This window comes from Manis pentadactyla, chromosome 12, assembly GCF_030020395.1.
Source record: "Manis pentadactyla isolate mManPen7 chromosome 12, mManPen7.hap1, whole genome shotgun sequence".
Taxonomy (NCBI): Eukaryota; Metazoa; Chordata; class Mammalia; order Pholidota; family Manidae; genus Manis; species Manis pentadactyla.
Genome location: NC_080030.1, coordinates 29195689 through 29215454, shown reverse-complemented (window position 1 = coordinate 29215454; position 19766 = coordinate 29195689). Strand labels below are relative to the sequence as shown.

General features: G+C 51.2%; 1 protein-coding gene across 1 annotated transcript in view; it reads left to right on the top strand.

Moving 5' to 3' along the window:
* ERMARD (ER membrane associated RNA degradation) overlaps nt 1-14915 on the top strand; it is a 28904-nt gene extending 13989 nt beyond the window's left edge. Inside the window, exons 11-18 of the mRNA XM_036926448.2 lie at nt 409-477; nt 1593-1766; nt 3943-4026; nt 5170-5246; nt 5809-5934; nt 6310-6528; nt 7704-7817; nt 10492-14915. Of these exons, the coding sequence (XP_036782343.2) occupies nt 409-477; nt 1593-1766; nt 3943-4026; nt 5170-5246; nt 5809-5934; nt 6310-6528; nt 7704-7817; nt 10492-10666 (1038 nt within the window). The 3' untranslated portion in view covers nt 10667-14915. The remainder of the gene's footprint in view (nt 1-408; nt 478-1592; nt 1767-3942; nt 4027-5169; nt 5247-5808; nt 5935-6309; nt 6529-7703; nt 7818-10491) is intronic.
* Nucleotides 14916-19766: the final 4851 nt, after the last annotated feature.

Sequence of the window (19766 nt, the reverse complement as noted above, 5' to 3'; positions counted from 1 at the left end):
AGACTAGGTCTGAAGGATTGCATTGGGTGGTTGGGTTCCAAAGTCCATGGTGAATTAAGTGACTCAGAAAGTAGCTCTGATGTGTACTTCCCTACACACATGCATGCATGAGTCAATACATGCATACACATATCTATACAGAGATATACATGTGCATATACACGTAAATACACATGAACACATGTGCACAATGAAGAAGATACAATACGTACCTTCTTAGAGTCACACTGGTTTAGAAAGGCCTACCCGCACAGGTAGCTGCTGTTCTTGAGACCATTGCCAGTGTGCTTAGTGTCCTTGGGACTCACGTGGCGCGCCGTACCAAAGACAGTGTGGCTTTTGACTCTGGAAGTTCTGTGCATGTGTGTGTGTACCGTTTAATCAGTTTGCTTATTTTTGGTACTGTAGATCCTGGCAAAACACTTGAATGATGGTCAAATCAATCAACTTCCCCTTTTCCTTGGAGGCCCTGCCATGGTAAGGAATTAGGCCTGTTCTCATCCACATTCTTGTATTTATGTGACTGACTGTTCTCCAAAATGAAACGATTCCTGGCTAGTGGCAGGGTTCTGAACCATTCCCCTGTGTTTCAGGCCACCTGTACAGCAGGGATTTGCTGAGCCCTGACTCCAGCTCAGGGACTAAGCTTCAGGCTAGTTGCATACAGCTTCAAACAGTTCTTGGCTTGTTGGGACAGGCCTCTGTCTGCTCTGTGCACCTCCGTGGCAGTCAGAGGAGATGAAGGCTGAGTGTTGGATGTGAGAGAATTGTTCATCATTGTGCTGATTGCTATTTACTGACTTTTTGTGCTTTATGACTGAAAGAGGAGTCTACTTTGGACTGAAAAGAGGAGTTTATATTTATCCATTTAACTGGGAGTTGGCAGTCCAGGTCCTAGTCCTGCTGTGTGACATGAGGCAGGTTGTGTGTGCTTTCAGGCGTCTCCTGCTGCCATCAGGAAGCTTGGAAGACGGAACTAGTTTCTCTAACACTCTCCCATCTTGATTCTGCAACACTTCTGCCCACTGGCAGTTGCCTGGGGCAGTGGTTCCCTGGCTCTCTCCACTCCACCCTGGAGCAGAGGCCTGGGACTCGTGCTGTAAAGGGCTCCAGAAATGGGACAGACTTGTGCGAGCAGCTGGGGAGAGGCATGAGGAGACAGAGAGCAGGGCTGAGGTCACCCACTGCACAGCAGTGATTTCTCTTTCCGCATGGAAAGTGGGCACCCTGTGTGGACAGCTCAGGGCCGCTTCATGGAGGAGGGTGAGGGAGGGCTGGGGTTGGTTCACTAGCTTTGGAGCCATCCATGTGGCTCTGTGCATGTAGTGGTCAATCCTCTGAACACTGCAGTCCATCCTGCCCCAAGCAGCGGGTGCAGTTAGAGAGCAGGGCCTGCCAGTGGGAATCCCAGTTTGGTACTTGGCAGTTATATGACTGATTATATCAGTCTTTTGGGGGCACTTTTTCTTGCGTGTGCAGATGAACATTGCTGTTCCTCATATGTGTCAGGCGTGGCCCATTTTGGGCCTTAGAACATTTCCTCCCTCAGCTAAGAATAGTAACAAAATTTTTTCTGTATTTTTTCCTGAAAGGAATTTCTGTGGGATTTCCTGAACCATCAGGAGGGTCCCCGTATAAGAGATCATTTAAGCCATGGGGAAATTAATCTACTTGAGTTTCCAAAAGAAGCAGCAGATCAGTTGCTTGCATTTTCCATTGTACTTTTACTCAGATTTGTTGACGAAGACCTGTCATCATCATTTCAGGTAAGGTATAGGAAAGACAGCCGGTAATTAGGTCACTGTCATTCAGCTATGAAAGAATGTAGGCTACTTTGAAATATAATTAACTCTAAATCTTTGGTTTTGATGTCTCTGAGTTACAGTGTGCCTTCATCACAACAGGTAATTGTGGCTTGATGACATGCGTGTGTATCCTCTGTAACAGGTCAGCATTATTTAATCTAATGTAAAATAATTTAACTCAGTTAAGATGCATTTGCTTTTGTTTTTAACAACAGGATGTTGCAAACCTAAGAACAAAGTATAAAACAGGATTAATTAAGCATGCCAGCAAGCTGTGGCAGGGTGTAGTACTTGCATCTATTGATAAACTGTAATTCTTTAGTTTTAAAATAAATAGGTTAGAATGTTTGTTACTGGTATTTTAATTCTTTTTTCAGACTAATGTAGTAATTGTAGTAATTACTGTAAATATTGCTTAGAAGTTCACACAGGTAACAAGTTAACACAGAGTGGGAGCCCTCGGGTTCCTCCCCCAGAGATGCACCGTGAGTGGCTGGGTGTGTGCTGCCCCCGCTCCGAGGGCTCCCCACCGGGGCTCGTAGCACCATCCAGTCTGTTTTTGGCTCCTGTGTTCTGCCTGATTTTATCACCTGTTTGACATTCCACTTGATCAATACAGTATTACTTGCTTAAGCTGACCTCGTTAGGTGAGCTCTAATTGTCTCTAATGTGGGAAATTCCTAATGATCCTACTGAAGTCAGTACCTTCATTGCTAGGGGGCTCGTACAAGTAAATGTGCAAAAGTAAATCTTTAAGGTAAAAGAAAGCAGTAGGACGCTGTTTCATTTTTACTTGTGTATTATTTTGCTGTATTTTCTTGTTATTGGAAGTTTGCAATTCTCTTGTAAATTGCCTGTTAATGTCTTTGCTCCATTTTATGCAGTTTTATTTTTTCTGTTTTATTTGCCATTTTCAATGAGCATGTTGCTTGTTGTCTGTGTTTTGAAGTTTTTTGTCTTTGGCTGATGCATTTGGAATTATTCTTCAAAGACTGTTTACTTTTCAAAATTTTATATTTATGTTTATATATTTTCCCTAGTATTTCTATAGTTCTTTTTTTCCATTCATGTCTTTTGATCCAGCTGGAATTTATTAAATGTGGGAGTGAGAGAATCTAACTTTATTTTCTTTGCAAATTGCTTGCAGGGTGGCCACACACCATTTAGAGAGTAAACGTGTATATTGTGCACTGGACTCCACATGTCTTTACTGACCTTCTTGTTGCAGTTTAATATCTGTAAGGCTACCGCTCCCCTGGACCCCGAGGCTCCCTCCTGTGGCCAGAGCGGCCTCCCCACTGCCTCCCTCTGGGCTTCCACGGCTGCCCTGTGCCAGCCGTGGGGCCACTGGATCCCCGTGATTCTCACCACCACCCTTCACACCATGTATGTCTCAGCTGCCCCCCAGAAGGTGGCCTGGGGGTGCGATTTTGTGTGCCTGTGTGCACCCCCAGAGTACTGCCTGCCCTGCCGGAGGCCTCAGGTGTTTATGAGTGAACGTTCAGTGTGCATCCTCTTCTGGTAGCGTCTAGGTGTTTTGTTTATTTTGTGCTGTTGGGAACTCTAGGTAGCCTGCCCGAGTGTAGGAAGGCTAGGGAGTTTTGGGTGCTAAATTTGTCAACTATCAACCCACTGACTTTTCTTTTTGTTTCTAACAGTTTCCAGTCAACCAACTTGGATTTTCCAGTTATGTAAATGTATCAGCTATAAATAATATTTTTCTTCTTTTTTTTGATATTTTGAATGTCCAGTGACTGTTATGTAATTCCCTGTTAGTTGTGTTGATTTGTAATGTTTAAATCCCTGTTGTGTTCTGGCTTCTTAGGAGCTTCTTACATTTTCCTGTTGTTTGGAATCCTTTTCTTACTTATTTCTGGTTTTGTTTGTGGACAGAAAGTGGATGTGGCCTTTGTAGTTTATTGTTACCCGGCTTCATTTAAAATCATTTTGTTGGTTATGGTTTGACTACTGTGTCAAACCAATTTTAATGAAGAGTTTTGCTTTGTTATAGCTGAATAGAATTATGTGAAGGAAAATGATGAGAAACTGGGAATCCTACATGACCTAAAATTCAATGGAAGAAAACAGAAACCTAGTGGAAAGTTGTAGTGACAGCTGTCTGTTTTTTCTGAACTAGGGAAAAGCGGCAATCCAGTCACTGGTGAGTCTTGCAGAAGGGTACAGCGCTCACTTCCATCCTGTTGCTCAGCTTAAAAAACAGGTGCGCTGCATGCAGGCCATGTGGGGTGGTTGTCGTCTCTGCAGAGCTGTCAGAGTGCGGGCTGGCCTGTCACAGTTGGCAGCTCTGCCTGTGTCTGCAGCATGCTCTGCAGGCACATGGCTGTGGCCGAGTCACTCGGTCTCTCTGAGCTGCAGGCTCCGTGTCCAGCAGTTGAAGTAATGGCAGTATTTGCTTCTCTGGGAGGTTTTGGTGCTTACCAGGAACCACCGGGAGGTGAGGAGCACAGCACCCTGGTGGGCTGTTACTATTGCCATTGACCCAGGACTACCAGCACTTCTCCCAGTCGGTGGTGAGACACGTCAGCTTTCCCTTTACCATCTAAGACCAACTTTATTGACCTGTAAATTAAAGCAAACAACAAACCTTCAGCATGTCTGTCAGGAAGTTCCAATGTGGAAATCAGCTTATGTTCCTGATTATTATATAGTAGGATATGAAGGTGGTACTAAGGGCAGAAGTGGGGTTGTGTCCAAAAATACAATGTGACAGTTAATGAACTTAGAAATTCACCACTGAGATTACTCTCTAAAAGGAAGCTGTAAAATAGCACATAGTGGGTTAGGGGGAGACAGGCAACTGAAGGACCAGTGCCTGGAGAAGCCTGAGTCTGACTGATGGCATGTTAGGAGAGAAGACGTCAGGTAGAGGGGACTGTCAGCAGTAGAGGTGTGACCAGCCTAGTGCTGTTCAAGAAGGTCCCCAGCCTGTGTGGACTGCCCCACGGTAGCCGGTATATAGAGCCCAACACAAGGCCACCAAACTAGACCCCACTGGACTCAGGGACTCTGGTGGAACCCTCTTGGTAGCAGGACACTCCCCAAAGCTAGTTCTGATTCATCAGAGGGGGTCATGGACCCCAGCTCAGAACAGAAGGGGTGTCACAGAATTTGTGGAGATGTTTTACGATGACCCTAGACATTGACTACCTGCTAATCCCCTGTATTTTCACTGGCCTTCCCATATCTTACTGTATTGAATAGCTAAGACCCACACCTAGTTTTAAAATGATTAAGATCTGTAACGATTTTACAAAAATATTGCAACATCTGTAATGATTCAACAGAATATTTTCTGAGATGCTGCTATAAAATCTCTAAAAGCAATTAGGCGTTCTCCTCTCAGGTGCTGAGCTGTGAGAAGAGCATCAGGGCCTGGCCTTGTCTGCCTCTGCCCGAAGAGGCTGAGAGGGGAGCAGCCAGGTGAGTTCCATCTGGGCCGCACGGACCTATCAGGTGTCAGCGAGCATCAGCCTCCGGGAGCACCCAGGAGGGGGTCAGCAGGCCTCGGTGCCTGCTCCAGGCCAAGGGCTGGCGGTGCAGGGAGCGTGACCCCCCGGCTCACGCCCGATGAGCGGTGGGGCTGTCAGCACAGACCAAGGAGCTGAGAACAGGCAGGTCTGTGGGGAGGAGGGCGGTGTCTGCTAGAAACTTAGTGGGCAGTTAGAAATCGGGCCCCAGGCTCCAGAGAGAAGTGAGGATAGAGACACGTGTTTGGAGTCACAGGGCACAGCAGATCCATCTTGTGGGAACAGTGCTCAGATGATTCACAGGCTGTCTTTTGTTAACAAACTGCTGCTTTCAGCGTGTTGTGTCCTTCATTTTTACTGCTGTCTCCAATAGCTTTTTCATTTTATATTTGGAGAAAAGAAGTTGCAGGTCAAGTGCTTTTCTCAGTGAACCACTGAAATAAGCATTATTTTGTAACAGGCACTAATTGGGCATCTTATTGTTGTCATGTATCTGAATATTTTCTGTTTTTCAGATTAGAAGGTGATTCTGAAACAAAAGCCTGCAGTGCCTTAATTATAAAAATCATGTGTGAGCTGTGCCGCCATGTGCCTGAGAGTCATTGTGTTTTTGAGGACTTGGATGATATTCCTCCTGAGAGGTAAGTTTCAGGACATCCTGAAAACTGTGAAAACATGAATTATGCAAGTTGGGATTGCAAACTTAGCTTTTCTGTGTTTTAAATTGTACAAGCCTGGTGGTGGCATTAAAATCATGCCCTGTTGTCCCCAAGAGGAACATCAGATAAGCTTCGATTGTCTGCACATGTTGGTCTGTCTGCTGGCAGTTAAAGTACTTTGCTCACAAGTAAGCATGCATTCCTGTAACCTGGCTTGTGTAACAGCTATACTGGCAGAGCAGAAAACTATGTGAGCTGACCTCTGCAGAAGCTCCCTGCCTGGGCGGTCCAGGTGTAACAGGAACAGTGAAGGGCAGGTGCTGGCGTGCCCGTCACAAGGCTTGCTCCCCCCCGCAGGTGGCCCCAGCTGCTCGGCAGCCTCTGCAGCGTCCCAGTGCCAACCCTGTTCTGCCCCAGAGCCGTTCTGGAAGTGCTCACGGTGCTGCAGAGTACGAGCACGTGCTGCACCCAGGTGTCCAGCCAGGTCACTGCCTCCTTGGAGCAGAGGCACCAGCTTTGGGCGGAGAGGCGGCTGCGCTCCCGGCAGAGGAGGAGCTTCCTGCACATGTTGGGCAGGTGTGTGGCTCACCTTGCTTTGGGGGAGTTGCCTTGGGGTGCAGCCTGATGCTTGCTTTCTGAGGAAGTTACGACATACACTGCTATAAAGTACTACGCTTGTGATTCTGGCATTTGGGAATAAGGATTCTACTGACCCAAACAAGTATTTGGATTTAAAATGTAACAGCAGATGACCTTGGGTGTAAGAACTGTGGTTTCTTCACTTACACTCTGCATTTTGGAATATATTACATCCTTAAGAAATTACCATTTTAGACAAAAGACAGGATTTTGAATTGAGTGGCCTCTTCGTCCATAAAGCTGTTAATAGGTATTCGTTAGGTGCTTCTGAAAGGTTAAGCAGGTTTATATGATGATGCCTGTTACATCATTCCCAAAACAGGATATACAGTTGACCCTGAACAATGTGAATGCAGTTGAAAATCTGTATATAACTTCTGACCACCTAAAAATTTATTAGTAGCTCATCATTGACTAGAAGCCTTTATTAAACAGTTCCCACATACTTTGTATGCTGTATTATATACTGTATTTTTACAATAAACTAAGCATGAGAAATGTTTTTTCAAATTGTTGCAAATCTTCAAAAATATTTCCAATATTTTTATTGACAAAGTTCAAGTATAAGTGGACCCATGCAGTTCAAATCCATGTCGTTCAAGGGTCAACTGTATTTTTAAAAACCTCCACCATTTCATTGTAAATATATCTTACTTTAGTTGGAACTTCTTTGAGTTTCAGAGGCATTGAACGCAGGTTCTTGTTTAAGCCCTTCGTGTTTCTTCTTGTGAGAGTCCTTACTGAACGTCATATGAGAAAGAGGCTGGTGGGTGGCATATAATACGAGGATCAGGTGGAGGCCCTGGATGCAAAGCTGGCCAGTCCTGGTGCCCGAATAGCAGTGTCAGCTGCCGGAAGCTGGGCCACAGCTCAGAATAAGACGTGGGAGCTCTGTCAGCCAAAACCAGCACCCTGAGTGGAGGGGCTGGGGCAAGGCAGGCCTGCAGGGCCAGAGGCTCCCGGTCACTAGGAAAAAACTGCAGACACGGGGTTTTCCTGAGAAGTTTGGATTTACGGGCCCCTGAGAAAAGGGTTGGTTAGGTGAAACATTTTTTCCTTATGAAAGTGAAAAACACGTTTGTCATATTTTAACTTACTTTATCTATTTTTAGCATTAAGCTTCTGTCTTCTGCACTCCACCTGATTTTATTGCTGATCGCCCTGGAATTGATCAACATTCATGTGGTTTGTGCAAAAAATACTCATGACTATCAGCGGTATCTAAAGTGAGTGTGTCGTTGGGAATGAAACTATGCTTTGATAATTTTAAATGACTTTAACTCCCGTTGGTTACTTCCTTTGATCCTCTTGAGCCCCATGTCTGGTCGGCCCTTCTCTCGCCTCTGGATTCGACACCTGTGCAGGCACATCTGCGGGAGGAAATACGACTTCCACGGGAAAGCTTTCAGGCCCTCGGCCACACAGTTGCGCACAGGGAACCAGTGCCTGTGCTCACGGGTTGCAGGTGCCTCAGCACGTGCAGTGAACGTGACCAGGGGAGCTCAGCATTTCGTTACAAGGCCTAGTCCAGACTACTGCGGGCGTAGCCTATGCGCAGGATACTGGCAGTCGGTGCCCCTGGGCCAGGGACGCACGACCTTGGCGCTAGACCTTTGAGCTGGGTTTTTCTTTTGGGGCTGGGGCTTCCCAGGGCACTGTGTGATGTTTAGCAGCGGCCCTGGCCCCTACCCCCACCCCCGTGGGTGGCAGTGTAGCACCCTGCAGGTGTGATACCCGAAATGGGTTGGATGCTGCCAAATCCCCTGGAGTGCAGAGCCACCCCAGCTGAGGCCCACTCTGCACAAAGGCTCTGTGGGTTTTTTTGCGTTGTTATTTAACTTCTAAGTTTTAAAATTTTCAAACTTAAAAGTTGGAGAAAATTTTAGACCGACTTGGGATATATAAAAATGACATTTGTTCCCATCAGTCAGAGGTAACCCCCTGTGAACATTTTGATAAATATCTTTAAGGAAAAGTCTTTCTTTTTTTTATTGTATTTTATTTTGGTATCATCAATCTATAATTACATGAGGAATATTATGTTTACTAGACTCCCCCCATCACCAGGAAAAGTCTTTCTTTTTTTAACTGAAAAATAGTTGATATACAGCATACATTGGTTTTTGGTGTTCGATGTAGTGAGTCAGCACTCACATTATAGAACGCTCACGATGCTTAGTCCCCATCCGTCATCATATGGAGATAATATTACTATTTCCTTCTGCTGTACTTTCATCCCCACAACTTACTATTTTTAAGATTGGAAGTTTGTCCCTCTTTGTCCCCTTCACCTGTTTCACCCTCACCCTTGTCCGCTCTGGCAACCGCCAGTCTGTTCTCTGTATTTGTGACTGGTTCTGGATTGCTTGTTTTGTTTTTGTTTGTTCATTTGTTTTGCATTTCAGGTTATGTATAAGTAACATCCTGTGGTACTTGTCTCTGTCTGACTCAGTGCACTCAGCATGGTGCCCTCTAGCTCCGTCAGTCCGTGTCGTTGCAAACAGCAGGGTTTTCCTGTCTGTGGCTGACAGTGCCCCGTTGTGTGTATGTACCGCTGCTCCATCCCCCAACCTGTCCGTGGGCTCTTCTGGTTGCTCCCGTGTCTCAGCCATTGTAAATAATGCTCCAGTAAACATAACGGTCCATATGTCTTTTAGAATTAGTGGTTTTGTTTTCTTTGGGTAAATTTCCGGAAGTACAATTATTGCATCTTATGGTATTCTTCTATTTTTAATTTTCTAAAGATCCTCCATACTGTTTTCCATAGTGGCTGTACCAGTTTACATTCCCAACAGCGCAGGAAGGTTCCCTTTTCTCTGTGTCCTCACCAACACTTGTTATTTCTTGTCTTTTGGGTAGTGGCCATACTAATTGGTGTGAGGTGCTACCTCATTGTGGTTTTGATTGTTATTAACAATGTGGGGCATCTTTTCACATATCTGTTGGCCATCTGTGTGTCTTTTTTGGAAAAATGTTCACATCCTCTGCCCATTTTTTAATTGGGTTATTATCTTGGTGTCGAGGTGTGTGAGTTCTTTATATATTTTGGATGTTAACCCCTTATCAGGTAAATCATTTATTAATATATTCTTCCATACTATAGCCTGCCTTTTGTTTTGCTGATGGCGTCCTGTGCTGTACAGAAGCTTTTTAGTTCAGTATAATCCCACATGTTTATTTTTGCTCTTATTTCCCTTGCCTGGGGAGATATATCCAAAAAAAATTACTAATGCAGATGTTCAGGAGTTTTCTGCCTATGTTTTTTTCTAGGAGTTTTATGGTTTCTGGTCTTATATTTGGGTGTTGAATCCATTTTAAATTAATTTTTGTGTCTGCTGGCACACAGTGACCCAGTTTTTATCCTCTTGCATGTAGGTGTCCAGTTTTTCCAACACCAGCTACTGAAGAGGCTGTCATTTCCCCATTGCATATTCTTGCCCCCTTTGTCATGAGGAAAGCCTTTTTACAGCAATCACTGTCTCATAGTGGGATGTGTGCCCTGTGGGTGGTGGACTCTCCACCATGGAGGAGAGGAGCTGACGGGTGGGGCGGAGGCACATTGCCCAGGGACGCCTGATGGGTGGGGGGTGCTTGTCAGTGTGATCCACGTGGCCCCTAAGATCCTATCTCGAACTAAGTTCCATCGCTTAAAAATGTTATTCCCAGATGTGAGAGAGTAAGTCAGTGAACTCCCGGGAGCCCGTCCTCTCCGGTGACACAGATGCTGCAGTGTTTCTTTTTCATCTAATTTGTATGCTCTTTATTTACATTTTATATGTATTTTTCTTGAATTTGCAGCCAAAAATTAAGTACAATACTTTAATTGTAATTCCAAAATGGGAACATATTTAAATTACTGCATTTTATAATAAAATTAATTAATTTCTTTGTTTAAAACAGGTTCTTAAAGTCGATCTTGCAATACACTGAGAACCTGGTGGTTTACACCAGCCCAGAGAAGAACAAGTGGAGTGGAATTACCGATCTCACACACACTGCTCTGTTGAGAATTTGGACTTTCAGTGAGAAGAAGCAAATGTTAACACAGTTAGCCAAAACCCACAAATTATACTGACCTTAGGAAAACACAAGTCAAGATCTTGAGTGTGGCTGCATCGGAGAGCCCAACCCGAGTAGACCTGGCAGCATGTAAGCTGGAAATGCAAAGGCAGGTGGCTCCAGGGCTGGTCAGGTGGCTCAGGTGCCCTCGCCCCGCAGATTCCGGTCTGCTCCTGAGCTGGTGGGACTGCCCAGCCAACACCTTCCCTGACATATGGTCCCAAGGGGGCTGCTTCTCACCAGCTGTCTGTCACCAGCAGCGGGGGCTCCTGTCTTGCTGCTCACCTGCCTGTTCCTGCAGACTGCCACTGGCCAGGCTGAGCCGACGTCCACCTTGGACCAGCCGTCAGGCACGAGGAAGGGCTTGGGCCCATCATGCCTCCTGAGCTGAGAAGAAGGTTGGCAGAGTCCAGTTCTCAGAGTCCGAGTCGGGAGGAGCAGCTCCTTAGGTGCAGGCTGGCCAGGGAGCCAGGTCCGGAGGGTCACTGCAGGGGTGGAGCTAGAGAGGGACCACCAGCACTGCCCAGCCTCAGGGCCCCAGCTCAGAGGTTGCCAGGGTGGTTCCCTGAGCCGGAAGCCCCTTTAGGGCTGTGCTGGACTCAGGTCGGTGTCTTTGTTGGGCTGTGGCCGTCCTCGGCGAGTCACAGCCTCTCCCCCACCTTCCGGGCCTCCCCCACCTACCCCCCAGGAAGGACACGTGGCCTCCGGTGTTCAGTGTAGGAGACCCACGGGCAGGGGAAGTAGAACTGGGGGACAACAGACTCTAGCACCGCTCCCTCCACCAGCTCAGCACCCACCAGCCCCTTTTAAGCCAAACTCCTGTGTAAAGACAGTGAAGACCACGCTTCTGCCCCCATGAGGCAGCTCTCTCGTGAAGTTGCCCCAGACACCACATACCAGCATTTCCCCCTCGGGATGTTCTCTGTAGTGTGCCTGCAGCCTCCCTTGGACATGCCCGCATTTAAATGATGATTTGTGAGATGAGCCACACCACTGACCCTCCTGACGCTGGCACTGGAGTGGGAAGGGGGAGGAGGAAGAGCTGGCTGACCCACAGAAGCACACGCCATGCCCATGAGGGGTGCGTGGGGCCGCTCTGCCTGAGCCAGCCCTGGAGTGCCTGCACTGCTGTTAAAGCTTCTGTGCTGGTGCCCAGAGGTTGGCCCAGACCCTGCCCGCGGGATGTGAGCCTCCGAGCCTTGGCAGCACTACTTCCCACCGACTTCCATCCTGGGAATGGGGTGCCTGGGTCCCCAGAGGTGTGGGTGCTCTCCCCATTGCCCTCTGTGGGGACTGCTGTCTCCCCAAGGGAGTGGGGAGCAGTCACCCAAGCCGCTGGTCAGCCCTTCTTTGTCCCAGTTAGTTGGCATGAGGTGTCCAGCACAGCCAGGTGGCCTCAGCCTGCAGGCCACTGTGTTCCTGTGTGAAAGTGTGCCACCCTTAGGGGTGAGGACATCTGAAGCTGCAGAGTCGTGAAATGAGCCAGTGGCTCGTTAGGGGCAGTGAGAGGAAGGCCCCCTCCATGTGTGTCCTGGACTGTGTGCTGGCCATTGAAGCCACCCTGCGTGCCGACCAGCAGTCGGGACCATCCTCTTAGGCAGGCTGCGGCCCCAAGGGGCATCACCCGCAGCGCTCCACAGGGCCTGTAGGAGTCCTTGCTGCTGAAGCACTGTAGGTGGGCCTCACCTCGTAGGAGCAGCACCGTGAGAGCCATCACAGCAAGGCGTCCTGTGAGCCCACTGACGGAAGGCTGTCCCCAGTGTCCGCAGCCAGGCTGTGTCCCCTAGTGCTGGCGGGAGCACGTGGCACGTCTGCACACTCATTTCTAGAGGGCTGCACACAGACCTCTTGGTCCTTGTCAGCAGTCTTCACACCTTAGCCACCAATGTCCAATCAAACTGATTTCCTTCCATGACCCTGACCTGTCTCACTTCTGACCCCAACTGTAAAGGAGGGCATTTGTGTCATCTAAGCCACCGGGATGGTGGCTTCTGCAGAAATAAGGCATTGACACAGTAACTTCCCTGTGTGAGCTGCCACTCCCATGGAGGAGGACTGAGGGAAGGGCCGTGGACCACCTGAGGCCTGTCCCGCCAGGAGCGCCTCGGAGGGAACAGAAACAGCAGGGCTAGTCTGGGGCCGTGTCCCCATGTGGCTGCGTGTGAATGTGTGATTTCAAGTACCAGAGCTAAATGCTCTTACGTTTACATTTAAAGCTGGCTCTACACAGTGTAAGGGTGATTTATATATCATATGATTTCATTCATGTTAGCATATTAAAGTTTAATTTTTCTTTCCTTTGATATCAGTGAGCACACCATGGCCAGCTGGCAGAGGGACTGTGTGAGTTTGCTCACTGGAGGCTGGACTTGGAGACCCGGGCATGGGCAGGGCCGGCTTCCCCTGAGGCCTTGCCACACAGCCATCCCTGTGTACGCTTGGCCCCACGCGCCTGTGTCCTGGCCTCCTTGTGGGGACGCCGCTCTAGTCGGCTCAGGGCCACCCTAAAGGCCTCGTTTCACCTTGATTGCCTCTGTAAAGGCCCCGTCTCCACAGTCAGGCACATTTTGAGGCACAAGGATTCAGACTTCAGGGGACACAATCTAGTCTGTAACAGAGACCAACAAAGGAAAGGAAAGGCTTTACCATTCTGTACCTTTGGCAGGACTTCCTGCCTTTTGAGTGAGGGTCCCTGATTTTCGCTGGGCCTCAGGTGTGATGCAGACAGCCCTAGATGCTGACCTGCTTTGGTCTGGCCCTGGAGGAGGCACAGTCTCCCCATGAGAATCTGTAGCAAACCTGTCTGCAAGTGGGTGCCCCCAAGACCCTAAGCCTAAGCTTCCTGCGGGGAGTGACATGGGTCCTTCAGGCACAGGGCTGAGCCCGCAGGTCTCCCCTGCTGCCGCGTGTGATGGCAGCCATCACCACAGACCACCAGAACTGCGTTGTCCGGCACCTCCTCACCCCCAGCAAGCCGGCCGCACCTGTTCCTTGACGGTGGTTGGCTGGGCAGTGCCCACAGCTCCCTCCCTCACTCTGAACTTACTCCCTGCTGACACTCCTCTTCACCAACTGCATCCCCACAGCCACCCAGGGGCAACCCCAACCCAGGATGCAGGCCTCTGCTCTGACCTCACAGGTGAGCTGGTTTAGAATTAACTGAGGGACAAATGTCCAGTCACACCTGGCTTGCTGAGGGCTGAGGGATGCCACCACGTTGGTCATCTTGCCAGTAGGAGTCACCGTTGGAACAGAGACTGATTTCTGCAGCCGGTGTCTGAGGACTTGATCTGCAGTGGGACAGAGCCAGGGGGCCTGCATGCCTGAAGAATGGCCAACAGGTGCCTTACACGAGGTGGCTCCTGCATGCTTTTTTTTCTCTGCTGGGTGAATACCTGTAAGCAGACTAAAGTTTTTGAAGAAAAGAGAGAAGTTGAGGATGAGTTAGATTTGTTCTCCATCAAAAGCAAAGATGAAGATGGTTCTCTTAAAGGAGCAGTGGGCTCCCCAGCCTCGAGGTCCTCCAGGCTATTGCACCAGCACGGATGCAGGAGCTGGCCGGGACACGCTTCTTGCCTTTGTGCGCTGGGCTTCACGAGGTGCAGGAAGTGCTCTGAGCAGTCCATAGGGAATCCACAGCTTTGGGATGGGGTCCAGGTCTGGCAGCCCGCCTGTATCCTGCCTCCCCTGATTAAAAGGGAACGCCCTCCTCCAGCATAAATTGGTGGAATGGCCTGGTCTGCTCCGTGTCTTCTTCAGCTGTCCATCAGCTCTCCGTCCTGCAGTAACTTATCCTTCTCATTTCTAAAATGGTTCCCTAGCTTTTTATTTATCTACATTTTTATTTACATTGACATTTTTGAAGACTTCAAATCAGTTTTGCAGAATGTCACTCAAATGGGATGTTTGATGGTTTCCTCAAATTAACACTTTTGAGTCCAACCCTGCATACAGGATGTTTTTCTCAGCCATCAGGCCAGGACTTTGTGTGTATGTATGATGCTGTGTCGTCCCTGTTCTCCACTCCAGGGGACACATTACGTTTGTTTCCTTTCTGGTGACATGAAGGTTGGCAATCCCTTGGGTAAATGGGTGGGGTGACATCAGATTTCTTCCTTAATAGGAAACTTTTATTTGCAATCAATAACTACATGATGAGTTATTTGTGGATACTTTTCCCAGTAGCCTTTCTCCCATTTTGTAGCATCCACTGATAAATCTAGCCTGAATTGGTGGATATAAAATGAAAGCATTCTTTTCCCATGTTTCTGCATGTATTGTCTGTCATTTGCCTCTGAAGAAGAAATGTCCTTTCTGCATATGCTTAACACCTAAATGCTTGTTCAAGTCCCTGTCCCTCAGCACAAATAGTGGACCTGCAAGGAGGTGGGGGCAGGTGTTGTGAGGACAGTGTGGACACTGGACTTGCTTCTGCTGGACGTTCAGGAGCCATCAGATCCAGGTGTGTCCCGACTCATCCTGTGTTCATGTTTGCTGGGCATGCTGCACGCTGGGCCTCTGCGTGCACAAGGTGAACAGGCTGCCCTACCTCCCCGCAGAGCCGCTGGCGCTTCAGGACGAGAGCAGACTGGGGCACCCACTGCTTTATGCGCACATCTGAGAGCCCGTCGGTGCCTGGCAGCTGCCTCCCTGTATGCCCCCTGTCTGGTGGGAAGTGAGCCCTGGTTTTGCAGGGCCTGTCTGCCCTCTGGACCCAGCGGAGCCCATCCTGGGCGGCCGGGGTCGGGACGCCAGGACAGAGGACCCCCTCAGGGTTTTGGGGACAGAACAGGCTAGAGCTGTAAGGTGGGGACACGGGCCTGGGAGCCATTCTGTGCATCAGGACAACGTGGGGAGAAGGTAGCTCCCGATGGAGGAGGGGAGACCCGTGGTGACCGCGAAGCCGGCAGAGAGGGCCGCCGAGCCCAGGCCGGGTGCCCCTCGTGCCATCAGGCTCACCCCAGGGGCCTGAGCAGGGCCGCGTCGCCGAGGGTGCGCGGGCCCATGCCGGGTTGGCAGCTGGGAGAGCCGAGGGCGCTGGCTGGCACTGCTCCGTCCGCAGGGGTGCGCGAGGAGGGCGCGGGGTTCCCGGACGCCGCCGCTGGGGAGTCCGGCGGCCCCTCGGGGAACCGGGACTTGCCCGCCAAGTTGGCGGCCCTCACGCGGATCCCCTCCTCGACGCGGTCCAGGAACGAACCACCGGCCTGCAGTCCCCGCGGGGGCTGGCCTGGAGCGGCGAGCAGGTGACGGAGCGCGGACGCCGCCCCGCGCAGACCCCTCGGCGGAGCCGGGCTCATTCCCGCGGGGCGCACGAGGCCGGGGGCGCCTTTCGCGAGCTCTGCGGGCTTCCGGGTCGCCGCGCTTGACGCACCGGTCACCGTGCGCCTGGCACCCCCGGGATCGGACCCGTACTCTCCGCGTCCGGCGGCACGACGGGGAGGGCGGCCCCTGCTGGGCGGGCGCGCTTCGCCCCGGCGCCTCCCGGGTCCCGCGAGGTGCTGCCCGCCGGGCGCAGTGGCCCGTTTCACGGGGGAGCGACGAAAGGTCAGGGCCCCGCCGCCTCCCGCTCCAAGCTGGCCGTGTCCCTGGGGACTCCCCGGGACCCTGGGCAGCGCGGCGGGGGGGCCGCATCCTCTCCGAGCAGCGCCGCCCCGCGCTCCGCATCTGGAGGACGCGGTGTTGCACCCGCGGGCCAGGCGGCGAGCTCCACGGGCGTCGGGGTCGCAGGGACGCGCTGCCCCCTCGCCGGCCTCTTCCCAGAGCGGCCCCGTCGTCGGTGTCTCCCCGCCGGTAGCCGCCGTTCGTCTCTGGCCTGGATGCAGGTCACACGGTGAACAGACAGAACGAAACGCAAAGGCGTCCCGCTAGGGAGGCGGGGGCCCCGGGCGCTGAGACTGCCCCGGCCTAACCGCGGAGGGAGACGCGCCCGGGGCTGTCACGTGACCGGCGGGCCCGGGGTATGAGCGGACCTGGGGAGGAGCCGCGCTGGCAGGCTGACCACAGAAGGCGGCGGAAAGCAGCGGACACGGCGGGAAGAGCCTCCCAAGGTGCGGGGGAGCCTGGGGCTTCAAAGAAGGAAATCAGGCAGAAGTAGGACGGGAGAGGCCTGGGGACGTCCTTGGCTCTGTGTTATTTTGGGGCCCTGGGTGCTGAGGAGCAGGGGATGGAAACTTGGGGTGCAGCAGGGCAAGCAGAGGGGCACCAGGGCTCCGTGGGGCCGAGGAGTGATGAGCCGTCTCCAGGACCCAGGACAGTCCTGGGGCGCGCAGGGAGGGGGCTGCAGACAAAAACAGGAGTCCTCGCATAAGAGCCGGGGTTCGGCAGGTGCAGGGGTCACGGGGCAGGGTGCTCCGTCCCTAAAAGGCGAGGGAAGGAGGTGTGCGGGCTGCCCAGGATTCAGTCAACAGGAGGGGTTTGAGGAAACGGACACGAAATGGCTTAACTGACAAATACAAAGTGAGCTAACTTTCAAGGAGTGAAGAGTGGGAGCAGGGGGCCAGGGGGAGCCCCGAGATGGGGCTGGAGGAGGCAGGGACTCTGCTGTGGGGCACAGACAGTGCCTGAAGGCTGGGGCCAGCTCTCCCGGGCAGAAGCCTCAGTTGATGCATCTCAGCACATGGGGATCAGCCAGCTGAGTGCCTGTGGGCTCCCCAGGGGGGATACGCTGCAGTCACTCCCTAGGGAGAAGGCCAGTGCTGCCTCTTGGCCCTGGCCCACTGCGTCCTCAAAGGGGACCTAGGGTGAGTTAACGGCTGAGGCATCAGGAGTGAGGAGAGCCAACTTGCTCTGTGGTGCTTTTCCATGAGGCCCAGCTGCTGTGCCCCACATCAGGGACCCAGGGCAAAATGTGAGAGCTGTGGACCCCTGCAGATGGGCCTGCGAGGGGCAGCACCCCGCAGGCAGGCAGACATGCCACAAAGCCCTTTCCTGATGCCCCAGGCCTTCCTCCGCATCCCTGCTACCCAGGGCCTAGGGGTCCCAGGCTCTGCTTGGCACAGACCCCATGGTTTCTCTCATCTCTGCCTGCGCCTGGTGAGAAGATGTAGAGTCCTCCAGCACTCAAGACCTAGAATTTCCAGCTCCTACGAGAAATACTTTGTGCTTGTTTTTTAAGCCTAACACTCCTGATCTGCTAAGCATCGAACCTTCATTCTTGAGAGCAACAGCCTGTCAGGCAGTCTAGGATGCAGCCCCGACTGCATGCTTTCTGCCCCCACAGCTGGTTCCCCAGCTCTCCCACGGCTGCTTCCCAGGGAGCTCCCCAGTGGGAGGGCTGCCTGTCTGGGCCCGGGGCCTCTGGTGGGTCTGGGGGGAGTGCTGTGCCCGCCTCTCTAGAACATGTCAGAGTTCAGGCCCTGTGTGCTCTGTGTCCTGGAGGACTCCCTGCAGCTCAGACCCGAGTCCCATGCTCCAGGTAGCAGTGACCCTCATGTCGCAGCACCTGCCCTGTCATCTGCGCACGTTTCTGCCATTTTCTCAGCTGTGGTCCCAATACATTCCCCAGGCGCAGGTGAGGTGAGCATTCAGGACACGGTGCTTGCCCCTCGGGGAACAGTGAGACCACAAGGCAGAGGGGGCTACATGGGTGGCGGGTGAGGAGATGGGGAGCAGAGACTGTGCCCCTGGAGAAGGCTGACGGCAGTCCTTGCGGGCCAGGCTGGCTTCCAAGGGCCAGTTGTGTTTCAGCTCATGAGAACGGGGCTGAGCACACTTCCCAGTAAAGGACAGGGGCCAAGGCCACTATGGGGGCAGAGGGAACCCACCCAGCTGAAGACCAGTGAGACAGAGGCCTCTGGGGGCAGAGCAGCCACGGTGACCATGGTGACCACTTGGCTCCTGATGCACCTGTGCTCTGTGTAGGTCACCTGACATCGCATCATCACCGCCATCCTCTCAGCAGCCCTGTGAGGCAGGTACCTGTGCTCACGCTATCTTTACACCAAGTCAAGATCCCCGTGTGGGTCCTGGTGGGATGTTCACGCAGGTGTTGGACTCCAGTCTGAGAGAAGGTGGGCTGCTGGCTGAGTGGTGAGCAGGCCCTGAACTGGAAGCTGAGGCTTTGTGGGTCAACGTGAGGGTGGGGAATGCCTGGGTGCTGGGTGGGAGGTAGCCAGGCCGGCCGTGACATTGTCAGCACTGCAAGGTTGCAGCTTCAGCCTCCCTGGGGTTCACACCAATTTCTAGGATCCCTGGGCTTGATGGATAGCTCTGACCTTTCTCCTGGCTGCCCACTCATGGGTCCCAGGGAAGGACTGGGCAGGCTGCAATGTCTGGGTTAAAATGGCTCCGCAGGGGCTCAGTGGACAGCAGCAGATAAGACAACCCCATCTGGCAGACCTCTGCAGAGTTGCCCACCTCTTCCATGGCCAGCGGGGTGATTTTAGGTTGTATTTCCACAGGCTCAGGGGTCTCCTCACTATCCATTCCCAGCAAGTCAGGTGGCTGTGGTTCCTGTCACCTGCGTTTCTTGCTTAAAGGTGACAACCAGAAATGCCTGGACTCACCTTTCCCATGCAGCCTCTGGCCGCTGGTGTGATGGTTCTGGTGGTAAAGTTGCTCTAGGTTCTGCACAATGTGGCCATATGGGACTGAGGAGCAAGCTAATAAACTGGTTTGTCAGAGTCCAAAATTAGGCAGAGAGATAAAGAGAAAATAGAAGTCATATTGTAAGGAAATAAACTTGTTTTTGAAAAAGCAGATTGTGTTATCTGGACCTGTTAGGAAATACAAACCACATAATATGTTAGTTAAATTTTTTGTCTATCTTGCTAACAACTGGTCTGTGAAGGCAAAGGAAGTCTGCCCAGTTGGAAAATAGTAATATTTATTATTTAGGACTCAAACATAAGGGAGAATGAGTGTTATTTAAACAAAGATGATAATTTGTCCCCTAAAATTTGATTTTAAATGTAAATTGAATGGCTAGTAATTCACATATCTTAAAAATTAAAAATCATGAAAAGGGATTCAGTGTAAAGTCTAGTTTCCATCCCCATCCTCCTTACCAAATTTCTGTACATTCTTCTGTGTAAGAAATTCTTTCTTATTGATTTTTTGGAGCTCTTTATATATGTTAAACTTATGAGTTGTAATTTTTTTGTGTGTACCCTTAGAGT